Genomic DNA, 12,238 nt, shown 5'->3' with positions numbered 1-12,238 from the left:
GAGAACACCTAGCTCTTCTGCAAACAATTCTATCTCATCTACTGTCTGGATACAGCTGTTGCCGATGTCCGAAGCCGCTGTTTCTGTCTAGTCTGAATCTGCCTCGTCAAATATATCCTCAGAATGAGGCAACGAAATTTCACACTCACTGTCTGGCTAAAGTTGAATAATTACGCTCTCAATAGCTTCGTCCATCAGCGAGTCTCTGTGCCAGTATTCGCTCATTATAGTCATCATTTTATCTCACGCCTTCTTCCTGTCGTCTTTCGTAATGCTCTGTATTGAACCCGTTGTCATTTGTTTATGTTGACAAAGGGTAGCGCTGCTGACGTCGTTCGATGAAACTTTCTGTTTCATTATATTCCCGTTAAGTTCGATGGGGTTCAGAACACAGTTGTAGCGTAGAGGGAGTAACACTGTGAGCCCTTTACCGGGTTCCTTTAGTACTCTATTTATCGTATATACTGGCGCCGTTTGTGATGTTCCACAACTTCCAAGAGTTAGTTGCTTATTACATTTGCATCTACATACATGCTCTACGATCCACAATAAAGTGCGTTGCAAACGGTACCCTATACCATAACTAGACGTTTCCTTTCCTATTCCATTCACGGAAAGAGCCTCCGTATGAGTCCTAATTTCACGTATAAAATCTTCGTAGTCCCTAGCGAAATGTATGTTGGCGGCAGTACGGTCGTTCTGCAGTTAACTTTAAATGCCAGTTCTCTAACTTCCTCAGTAGTGTTCTTCGAAATAAATGTCTTCTTCCTTCCAGGGATTCCCACCTGAGCTCCCGAAGCATATCCGAAACACATGCGTGTTGATCGAACCTACCGGTAACAAATCTAGTAGCCGCCTCCGAATTCTTCCGTGTATTCCTTCAGTCATACCTGGTGCAGATCCCAAACATTTCAGCAGTACTCAAGAACACGTCGCACTAGAATCGTATATGCGGCCTCCTTTACAGATGAATCACATTTTCCTAAAGTTCTCCCAATAAACCGAGGTCAACCAGTTGACTTCCCTCCCACAATCCTCACATGCTCTTTCCATTCCATATCGCTTCGCAACGTTAATCCCAGATATTTAAATCATGTGACTGTGTCAAGCAGGACACCGCTGACATGCCCCGCAGACATTAGCTGCGATAGATACCGGGGAAAACATCAGACAACGCCCGAGGGCCAATGCTTTTACGTGGAAGTTGTGGGGAGTTTCGGCAGGCACTGGGTCTCTAATAAAAGCTTCTTTTACCTTTAAAATTTTTCAACTATATTAACTTTATTTTATAAAGCAAGTGAACAATCGTTATCATGAACAGCAAGATCCTCAATATATTTTCTCAATGAAAGTTCCTGAAGTATTTAACAGATGAAGGAACAGCTCTCAGAATCAATATACAACGCTTAAAACTCAAAATCCCTTCCGAAGCAAAGGAAAAATACAAATTGCTTAACGCAAGGTTTAATAAATGATCTAACACCACATGACAATACCTTTTTTTTCTAGATACCACTTGTGATCTCTAAAGGCAATAAAATATTGAACGCAAAATTTTGATTAAAACAATAACTTAAATGCAGTGAAATCTGATTACTCTAGACGTACACTTAAGCCCGTAGACTACGATGCGCATCTTATCACAAAATATTTTCCTTCCTTTTAAACACATTATAACATAAACCTCCCTACATGTGATTCATACTACACCCTACATCTACATCTACATTTATACTCCGCAAGCCACCCAACGGTGAGTGGTGAAGGGCACTTTACGTGCCACTATCATTACCTCCCTTTCCTGTTCCAGTCGCGTCTGGTTCGCGGGAAGAACAACTGCCGGAAAGCCTCCGTGCGCGCCTCTCTGATTTTACATTCGTGATCTCCTCGGGAGGTATAAGTAGGGGGAAGCAATATATTCGATACCTCATCCAAAACGCACCCTCTCGAAACTTGGACAGCTAGCTACACCGCGATGCAAAGCACCTCTCTTTCAGAGTCTGCCACTTGAGTTTGCTAAACATCTCCGTAACGCTATCACTCTTACCAAATAACCTTATGACGAAACGCGCCGCTCTTGTTTGATCTTCTCTATCTCCTCTGCAACCCGACCTGGTACGGATCCCATACTGATGAGCAATACTCAAGTATAGGTCGAACGAGTGTTTTGTAAGCCACCTCCTTTGTTGATGCACTACATTTTCCAAGGACTCTCCCAATGAATCTCAACCTGACACCCGCCTTACCAACAATTAATTTTATATGATCATTCCACTTCAAATCGTTCCGTACGCACATTCCCAGACATTTTACGGAAGTAACTGCTACCAGTGTTTGTTCCGTTATCATATAATGATACAATAAAGGATCCGGTACAACATACTGGATTGTATCGCTTAAGAAGCCTTCGAGCCAGTAACATATCTGGGAGCCTATTCCATATCCACTTAGTTCCGTTAAAAATCCGCAGTGGGGTACCGTGTCGAATCCTTTTCGGAATTCGAGAAATAAGCACCTTGCCTGCTGCTCTACGCCCATAGCTCACGGTATATCATGTGAGAAAAGAGCAAGCTGGGTTTCGCACGAGCGATGCTGATTCGTGGACGTGAGCTTTTCAGTCTCTAGAAAATTTGCTATATTCGAACTCAGGATATACTCTAGAATTCTGCATCAATTCGATGTTGAGGATATTGTCTGTTATCCTAGTTAAATCCGCACCGAACGGAACTTTATGCTTAGTCAACCATGATTGTATATCTGCTTTAGGAGAAGATGTGTTAGGCGCTTTATTTTCGTAAAGTCAATGGTAGAGTGCTTTGTATAACATAATACATCCATCTGGAATATTTGATATTAGGCGCTCTTACAATCGCTTTACATAATTTCCATTATTTATTTGATTGTGATAATCTTCCGATGTTGTTGTTGTGGTCTTCAGTCCTGAGACTGGTTTGATGCAGCTCTCCATGCTACTCTATCCTGTGCAAGTTTCTTCATCTCCCAATACGTACTGCAGCCTACATCCTTCTGAATCTGCTTAATGTATTCATCTCTTGGTCTTCCTCTACGATTTTTACCCTCCACGCTGCCCTCCAGTACTAAATTGGTGATCCCTTGATGCCTCAGAACATGTCCTACCAACCGATCCCTTCTTCTAGTCAAGTTGTGCCACAAACTCCTCTTCTCCCCAATCCTATTCAATACTTCCTCATTAGTTACGTGATCTACACTTCTAATCTTCAGCATTCTTCTGTAGCATCACCTTTCAAAGGCTTCTATTCTCTTCTTGTCCAAACTATTTATCGTCCATGTTTCACTTCTATACATGGCTACACTCCATACAAATACTTTCAGAAACGACTTCCTGACACTTAAATCTATACTCGATGTTAACAAATTTCTCTTCTTCAGAAACGCTTTCCTTGCCATTGCCAGTCTACATTTTATATCCTCTCTACTTCGACCATCATCAGTTATTTTGTTCCCCAAAGCAAAACTCCTTTACTACTTTAAGTGTCTCATTTCCTAATCTACTTCCCTCAGCATCACCCGACTTAATTCGACTACATTCCATGATCCTCGTTTTGCTTTTGTTGATGTTCATATTATATCCTCCTTTCAAGACACTATCCATTCCGTTCAACTGCTGTTCAAAGTACTTTACTGTCTCTGACAGAATTACAATGTCACTGGCGAACCTCAAAGTTTTTATTTCTTCTTCATGGATTTTAATACCTACTCCGAATTTTTCTTTTGTTTCCTTTATTGCTTGCTCAGTATTGCCTCACGTGTTCCCATATTTCTACGGAATCCAAAGTGATCTTCCCCGAGGTCGGCTTCTACCAGTTTTTCCATTCGTCTGTACAGAATTCGCGTTAGTATTTTGCAGCCGTGACTTATTAAACTGACAGTACGGTAATTTTCATATCTGTCAACGCCTGCTTTCTTTGGGATTGGAATTATTATATTCTTCTTGAAGTCTGAGGGTATTTCGCCTGTCTCATACATCTTGCTCACCAGATGGTAGAGTTTTGTCAGGACTGGCTCTCCCAAGGCTGTCAGTAGTTCTAATGGAATGTTGTCTACTACCGGGGCCTTGTTTCGACTCAGGTCTTTCAGTGCTCTATCAAATTCTTCACGCAGTATCATATCTCCCATTTCATCATCTAGATCCTCTTCCATTTCCATAATATTGTCCTCAAGAACATCGCCCTTGTATAGTCCCTCTATATACTCCTTCCACCTTTCTGCTTTCCCTTCTTTGCTTAGAACTGGGATTCCATCTGAGCCCTTGATATTCATACAAGTGGTTCTCTTTTCTCCAAAGGTCTCTTTAATTTTCCTGTAGGCAGTATGTATCTTACCCCTAGTGAGATAAGCCTCTATATCCTTACATTTGACCTCTAGCCATACCTGCTTAGCCAGTTTGCACTTCCTGTCGATCTCATTTTTGAGACGTTTGTATTCCTTTTTGCCTGCTTCATTTACTGCATTTTTATATTTTCTCCTTTCATCAGTTCAATGCAGTATTTCTTCTGTCACCCAAGGATTTCTACTAGCACTCGTCTCTTTACCTACTTGATCCTCTGCTGCCTTCACCACTTCATCCCTCAAAGCTATCCATTCTTCTTGTACTGTATTTCTTTCCCCCATTCTTGTCAATTGTTCCTTTATGCTCTTCCTGAAACTCTCTATTACATCTGGTTCGTTCAATTTATCCAGGTCCTATCTCCTCAAATTCCACCTTTTTGCAATTTCTTCAGTTTTAATCTACAGTTCATAACCAATAGATTGTGGTCAGAGTCCACATCTGCCCCTGGAAATGTCTTACAATTTAAAACCTGGTTCCTAAATCTCTGTCTTACCATTATATAATCTATCTGATATCTTCTAGCATCTCCAGGGCTCTTCCATGTATACAACCTTCTTTCATGATTCTTGAACCAAGTGTTAGCTATGATTAAGTTATGCACTGCGCAAAATTCTACCAGGCGGCTGCCTCTTTCATTTCTTAGCCCCAATCCATATTCACCTACTATGTTTCCTTCTCTCCCTTTTCCTACTCTCGAATTCCAATCACCCATGACTATTAAATTTTCATCTCCCTTCACTACCTGAATAATTTCTTTTATCTCATCATACATTTCATCAATTTCTTCGTCGTCTGCAGAGCTAGTTGGCATATAAACTTGTACTACTGTTGTAGGCGTGGGCTTCGTGTCTATCTTGGCCACAATAATGCGTTCACTATGTTGTTTGTAGTAACTTACCCGAACTCCTATTTTTTTTTATTCATTATTAAACCTACTCCTGCATTACCCCTATTTGATTTTGTATTTATGATCCTGTATTCGCCTGACCAAAAATCTTGTTCCTCCTGCCACCGAACTTCACTAATTCCCACTATATCTAACTTCAACCTATCCATTTCCCTTTTTAAATTTTCTAACCTACCTGCCCGATTAAGGGATCTGACATTCCATGCTCCGATCCGTAGAACGCCAGTTTTCTTTCTCCTGATAACGACGTCCTCCTGAGTAGTCCCCTCCCGGAGATCCGAATGGGGGACTATTTCATCTCCGGAATATTTTACCCAAGAGGACGCCATCATCATTTACCCATACAGTAAAGCTGCATGCCCTCGGGAAAAATTACGGCTGTAGTTTCCCGTTGCTTTCAGCCGTTCGCAGTACCAGCAAAGCAAGGCCGTTTTGGTTAATGTTACAAGGCCAGATCAGTCAATCATCCAGACTGTTGCCCCTGCAACTACTGAAAAGGCTGCTGCCCCTCTTCAGGAACCATACGTTTGTCTGGCCTCTCAACAGATACCCCTCCGATGTTGATGTAGAATCATAGATGAGCTCTAGTGCTCAGTCAACCCCACTTCTCTTCCAGCATGAACCACTATTGCTCTTTATTCAGAAACTTCATTTTTCCGCACACCTGGTACGTCAGTATGCTGCCAACATTTACTGTCTGTATAGTGTGTTTGCACCCATGTTACATCAGTATACACTACGGGTTGAAACCCGTTTTTTGCACGTTTCTCGTTTTCTCTTGATGTTCTAAGACAGGGTGCACACCATACTATGTCCTCCCTCTCATCCAGAAATATTCGTCTATTCTTACATTTTTTGAAACTAAACCACAAATCACCCAAAATTTTCCACAAAGTGGTGCGTTTGCCCGTGAAATTAATGTCTGTATCCTCCTTCACCCAGTTGTAAGAGCCGCGCGGTCTGGGGCCTCTTGCACGGTTCGTGCGGCTCCCCCCGTCGGACGTTCGAGTCCTCCCTCGGGCATGGGTGTATGTGTGTGTTGTCCTTACCGCAGGTTAGTTTAAATTAAATTGAGTAGTCTGTAGGCCTAGGGACCGATGACCTCATCAGCTTGGCCCCATAGGAGCTTGCCACAAATTTCCAATTTTCCAGTTGTAAGGCTTTCGAAGAGTGGATATTTCTCTTTTAACGTCGTAATATTCCAAGGATTTCCTTTTCAGTAAACAGTTATCAAAGTCGTCGAGACACTACGTTTTCTTGCTGAGTCTGTTCTTCCTTAATGCCACAGTTTTATGACGACATCTTCTGGCTTTCTTAATATCGTTCACAATACTACGCACTGCCCTTTAACACTCTTTCCTACTGCGGTTGCTGCTCTGGACTCTCTCCAGAGCTGTTTTCTAGTGGCATCTCGACAGAGTTGAATTATGTTATTAATAAAGACTTTTCCGTCTGAGTGTACTCTTCGATAACGTATATTTTCACGACCGAGGTCCATTCCGACAGGCTCTGACAGTGTACAGCAGTAGTAACGCACTATGACCATAACGTGACTGTACTATGCTAAGCCGCGGCCGTTATTAGCGCATCGTCGAGTTTTGTCAGACACCTTCGGTGCCATTAGTATGTAAACAAAGTTTAGTTCCGCGTTCTGCTGTCATAAATTGTAAAATGAATAGGTAGTACTTAGTTGTAACAATTAATAAATTATTATACTAAGAGTTTTACAGTTCAAAACAATGAAGAGAACAAATATGACATTCAAAAATTTTCATAAACATTTGTGATCGTGTCTGGTATCGCAAAGGCGTTTAGATAGCAGTACAATTACTCACACAAACAACACAACAACAGTTCGTCAGGCAGTTGCAGTCTCTCAACTTTGCGGGCGCTGGGAATGGCAGCAGTATGAAACAGGATACAGTCAGCACCACTTGTTCTGAATAGTGACGACTTTTAATGTTCAGTAGTTGGAGATCAGCGGCCACCTTATCGCGTTATTGCTATAGCTAGTCTATTAAGGACTCATAACACATTGATTTATGTAGGTTGGTAGTTAACAAGATGATCGGTACACACGCGGCCACAGGTTTCCCTCCACAGTATTGGCTCTTGTGCAAAAAATTTGACGATTACTGCTCTATACAGGCTCTGAGCACTATGGGACTTAACATCTATGGTCATCAGTCCTCTAGAACTTAGAACTACTTAAACCTAACCAACCTAAGGACAGCACACAACACCCAGTTATCACGAGGCAGAAAAAATCCCTGACCCTGCCGGGAATCAAACCCGGGAACCCGGGCGTGGGAAGCGAGAACGCTACCGCACGACCACGAGATGCGGGCTGCTCTATACAGTCATGAACGTCAGTCCCATATTTGTCCGATGATTTATCGCGCAGGAAACGTGGTATACCTCTTCCAGCGCTTGAGGAAAGCAGAAGGCGTTTCAGAATGATGCATCCGCTGTAACATGACACTACCGAATTTGTTTATACATCTGTTGAAGCTACGCGGTTAAGAACAACATTTTGTGTTCAGCCACAAATTTGGTCAGATATTCAGGACGCGCCCATATTTATCAGGAACCGATTTGTGGAACTGTATTGAATGCCTTCCTGAAGGCAAGGAATGTGAAATCAACCTGGACGTCTTTGTCTACGACGCTGCGGATTCCGTGTATGACAAAAGCGACCCGTTTTTAGAATGAATTTTCCCTCTGCAGCGGAATGTACACTGATTTCAAACAGCCTCACACATTAAAATTTTGTGGAGCTGGGAGTCGAACGGGGATCACGACCATGGGGGTAAATGCTCTTACGGAGTGAACCATCGAGGCACGAGGCACGAATCGCCTAAAGTTTTACTTCTGCCAGTACCTCCCTCCTACCTTCAAATGTTCAATGAAAATCGCTGCGTCAGTAAGAGCATATAAGGGGAAAAGCAAGTTTCCTGATCGAGACCCCGGTCTAGTAAGCAATTTAAATCTGAAAGGGTGTTTCAGATCAACTGAAGGGTTCAAAATTCTGGAAACTATCGACTAGACTGTGGCTAAGCACTTTCTTCGCACGATCGCTATTTCCGGATGCCCTAGTCATGCAAGGTTGCGAAAAATTGTGTGAAGTTTGCAATGTAGGAAAGATGATATGTCCGATATCAAGTTTTAGCGGTGTGTCTTGAACCGCTTGTGCGTGGTTCATTACGGAAGGCGAACTACTCGTTGTTGAGACGAATGTCGTTACACGTATTGCCAAATGCACTGAGGTTGACGGACATCATTTTGAGCATTTATTGCATTAATGTGGTATTTACAGGTAATCACGCTGTAACAGCATGCGTTCTCAGAAATGATAAGTTCTCAAAGGTACATGTATCACATTGGAACAACCGAAATAAAATGTTCAAACGTACCTACGTTCTATATTTTAATTTAAAAAACCTACCTGTTCCAACTGTTGGTCTAAAATTGTGAATCATATGTTTGTGACTAATATAGCGCCATCTGCCACAAAGCGAAAAAAGTGGTCCAACTAAAACATTCATATTTCTTTACGTACTACACGAATATGTAATAAAAAATGGGGGTTCCTATTTTTAAAAAAACGCAGTTGATATCCGTTTGACCTATGGCAGTGCCATCTAGCGGGCCAACCACAGCGCCACCTGGTTTCCCCCTTCAAGCTAGACGAGTTTCGTTCTTTGTAGTTTTTTCGTTTGATGTTTATTTCGTGAGATATTTGGCCCGGTCACTATCAATGGGCCACCCTATATACATACATATATATATATATATATATATATATATATATATATATATATATATATATATGTAATATGATACGTGCAGTTCAGAAGTCAAATCTTAATTAGCCAAAACATGTCGATGCAACTCTCATTACTTCACCAGGAAATGGAGTTTGAAATTTTCCAAGCGTCTTCAAAACCCAAGAGTAAAGACTACCTTTCTGCAGGTAAGCAGACCATGGCGTACACAGCTAGCCCGCCACGTAGGGGTTCTGGGTTTGTTTCCTGGCTGATGCAAATATTTCAACAAACGCACATTTCTTACAAGCATTAAATCTGGGCCACTGATGTGGAAGATGAGCACTCTTCCACAAAACCACGCGGCCTGTCAAAAACAAATTTCAAACCCGATTTAAACGAGAATTTTTGAGACTTGCATCGAACTACGTTGGAGAAGTGATATTCGAAATCTGAACTTCACGTAACATCTCTATGAATCAATCAAAGAATCAGATTGCCATGCGGTGTCCCTGTTATTTGGGACGATATGTGCAACTTACTTTCTCAAATCCGTACATAAAAATTCTAACGTAAATATCAGTGAAACAATGGCTAAGCAGGGATGGCTAGAGGACAAATGTAAGGATATAGAGGCTTATCTCACTATGGGTCAGATAGATACTCCCTACAGGAAAATTAAAGAGACCTTTTGAGAAAAGAGAACCACTTGTATGAATATCAAGAGCTCAGATGGAAACCCAGTTCTAAGCAAGGAAGGGAAAGCAGAAAGTTGGAAGGAGTATATAGAGGGTCTATACAAACGTGTTGTACTTGAGGACAATATTTTGGAAATGGAAGAGGATGTAGATGAAGATGAAATGGGAGATATGATACTGCGTGAAGAGTTCGACAGAGCACTGAAAGACCTGAGTCGAAACAAAGCCCCGGGAGTAGACAACATTCCATTAGAACTACTGACAGCCTTGGGAGAGCCAGTTCTGACAAAACTCTACCATCTGGTGAGCAAGATGTGTGAGACAGGCGAAATACCCTCAGACTTCAAGAAGAATATAATAATCCCAATCCCAAAGAAAGCAGGTGTTGACAGATGTGAAAATTAACGAACTATCAGTGTAATAAGTCACGGCTGCAAGATACTAACACAAATTATTTACAGACGAATGGAAAAACTAGTAGAAGCCGACCTCGGGGAAGATCAGTTTGGATTCCGTAGAAGTATTGGAAAACGTGAGGCAATACTGACCCTACGACGTACCTTAGAAGCTGGATTAAGGAAAGGCAAACCTATGTTTCTAGCATTTGTAGACTAAGAGAATGCTTTTGACAATGTTGACTGGAGTACTCTCTTTCAAATTCTGAAGGTGGCAGGGGTAAAATACAGGGAGCGACAGGCTGTTTACTATTTGTACAGAGACCAGATGGCAGTTATAAGAGTCGAGGGACATGAAAGGGAAGCAGTGGTTGGGAAGGGAGTGAGACAGGGTTGTAGCCTCTCCCCGGTGTTATTCAATCTGTATAGTGAGCAAGCAGTAAGGGAAACAAAAGAAAAATTCGGAGTAGGTATTAAAATCCATGGAGAAGAAATAAAAACTTTGAGGTTCGCCAGTGACATAGTAATTCTGTCAGAGACAGCAAAGTACTTTGAATAGCAGTTGAACGGAATGGATAGTGTCTTGAAAGGAGGATATAATATGAACATCAACAAAAGCAAAACGAGGATCATGGAATGTAGTCGAATTAAGTCGGGTGATGCTGAGAGAAGTAGATTAGGAAATGAGACACTTAAAGTAGTAAAGGAGTTTTGCTTTGGGGAACGAAATAACTGATGATGGTCGAAGTAGAGAGGATATAATATGTAGACTGGCAATAGCAAGGAAAGCATTTCTGAAGAAGATAAATTTGTTAACATCGAGTATAGATGTGTCAGGAAGTCGTTTCTGAAAGTATATGTATGGAGTGTAGCCATGTATGGAAGTGAAACATGGACGATAAATATTTTGGACAAGAAGAGAATAGAATCTTTCGAAATGTGGTGCTACAGAAAAATGCTGAAGATTAGATGGGTAGATCACATAACTAATGAGGAAGTGTTGAATAGGATTGTGGAGAAGAGAGGTTTGTGGCACAACTTGACTAGAGGAAGGGATCGGTTGGTAGGACATGTTCTGAGGTATCAAGGGATCACCAGTTTAATAGTTGATGGCAGTATGGAGGGTAAAAATCGTAAAGGGTGACCAAGAGATGAATACACTAAGCAGATTCAGAAGGATGTAGTCTGCAGTAGGTAGTGGGAGAAGAAGAAGCTTGCACAGGATAGAATAGCATGGAGAGCTGCATCAAACCTGTGTCAGGACTGGAGACCACAACCACAACATCAGTGAAACGAAACAAAACTACTCCACCTCACTTAAAAACTAGACATACAAGTCGCAGCTAGGCAGGCATACAGTTAAAGGCCGCAAACGATTCGTCTGATTGGATCGGTATTCCGTGCTATCAGCAATCGATCATTCTGATCTGCAATTTGCCCACACACGGGCAGCCTGTCGCTTGCGTTCCACGATCGTGTGTGATGCCCGTTGCAGTCCCACAACAACTGCTGTCGACAGTTACAGTTAGGGCTGACACAGTGACTGTATGCGGCAGGTGCGGCTGAGCGAGGAGGCGCGTCGGTTGTGCCGCAAGGCGGGCCGGCGCACGCTGAAGGCGTCGGACGTGTGCGCCGCGGTGCAGCTGCTTCTGCCAGGGGAGCTGGCGGTGCACGCGCGGCGCGAGGCGGAGGCCGCGCTGCAGCTGGCCGCCGCCAGCAGAGCCACGGCCGGCGACAAGGCGGGGGCAGCCGCGGCCGCCAGGACGCGCTCCCAGTCGCTGCCGCCCTCCTGACCTCCCGTGTTCCCTCTGTCTGTGTCTTACTGTTGTGCGTCTTGTTCTAATAAAGTTAAGTAGAGTTAGGCAATCACTCTCTTTCTGGACTCTCTCTCCACAGCGCTCCCGTGCAGTCGGGTGGAGTACCACTCGCGTCATCGCTCGGAGTCAGAACACACTTAAGGACCCCATACACATTCAGACGAGCCTGGCCTCCGATCCTTCCCCTCTCCCCCCCCCCCCCTCCCATCCCGCTATACCCACTGGGAATACCCTTACTCCTTTCCCCCGTGTGTGGGCGATGGGTAGGTCTGGCCCTAACTGATC

At 42.9% G+C, this 12,238-nt stretch overlaps 1 protein-coding gene across 1 annotated transcript in view; it reads left to right on the top strand.

The window, feature by feature from the left end:
• The window catches only part of LOC124730770 (histone H2B-like), a 31,740-nt gene extending 19,811 nt beyond the window's left edge, over positions 1–11,929 (top strand). The window contains exon 3 of the mRNA XM_047248503.1: positions 11,677–11,929. Coding sequence (XP_047104459.1) covers positions 11,677–11,929 — 253 coding nt within the window. The remainder of the gene's footprint in view (positions 1–11,676) is intronic.
• The last annotated feature ends 309 nt before the right edge of the window (positions 11,930–12,238 follow it).

Source organism: Schistocerca piceifrons, chromosome 1 (genome assembly GCF_021461385.2).
Source record: "Schistocerca piceifrons isolate TAMUIC-IGC-003096 chromosome 1, iqSchPice1.1, whole genome shotgun sequence".
Lineage (NCBI taxonomy): Eukaryota > Metazoa > Arthropoda > Insecta > Orthoptera > Acrididae > Schistocerca > Schistocerca piceifrons.
The sequence above is the reverse complement of the archived record's forward strand: the minus strand, read 5'-3'. Positions and strand labels throughout refer to the sequence as shown.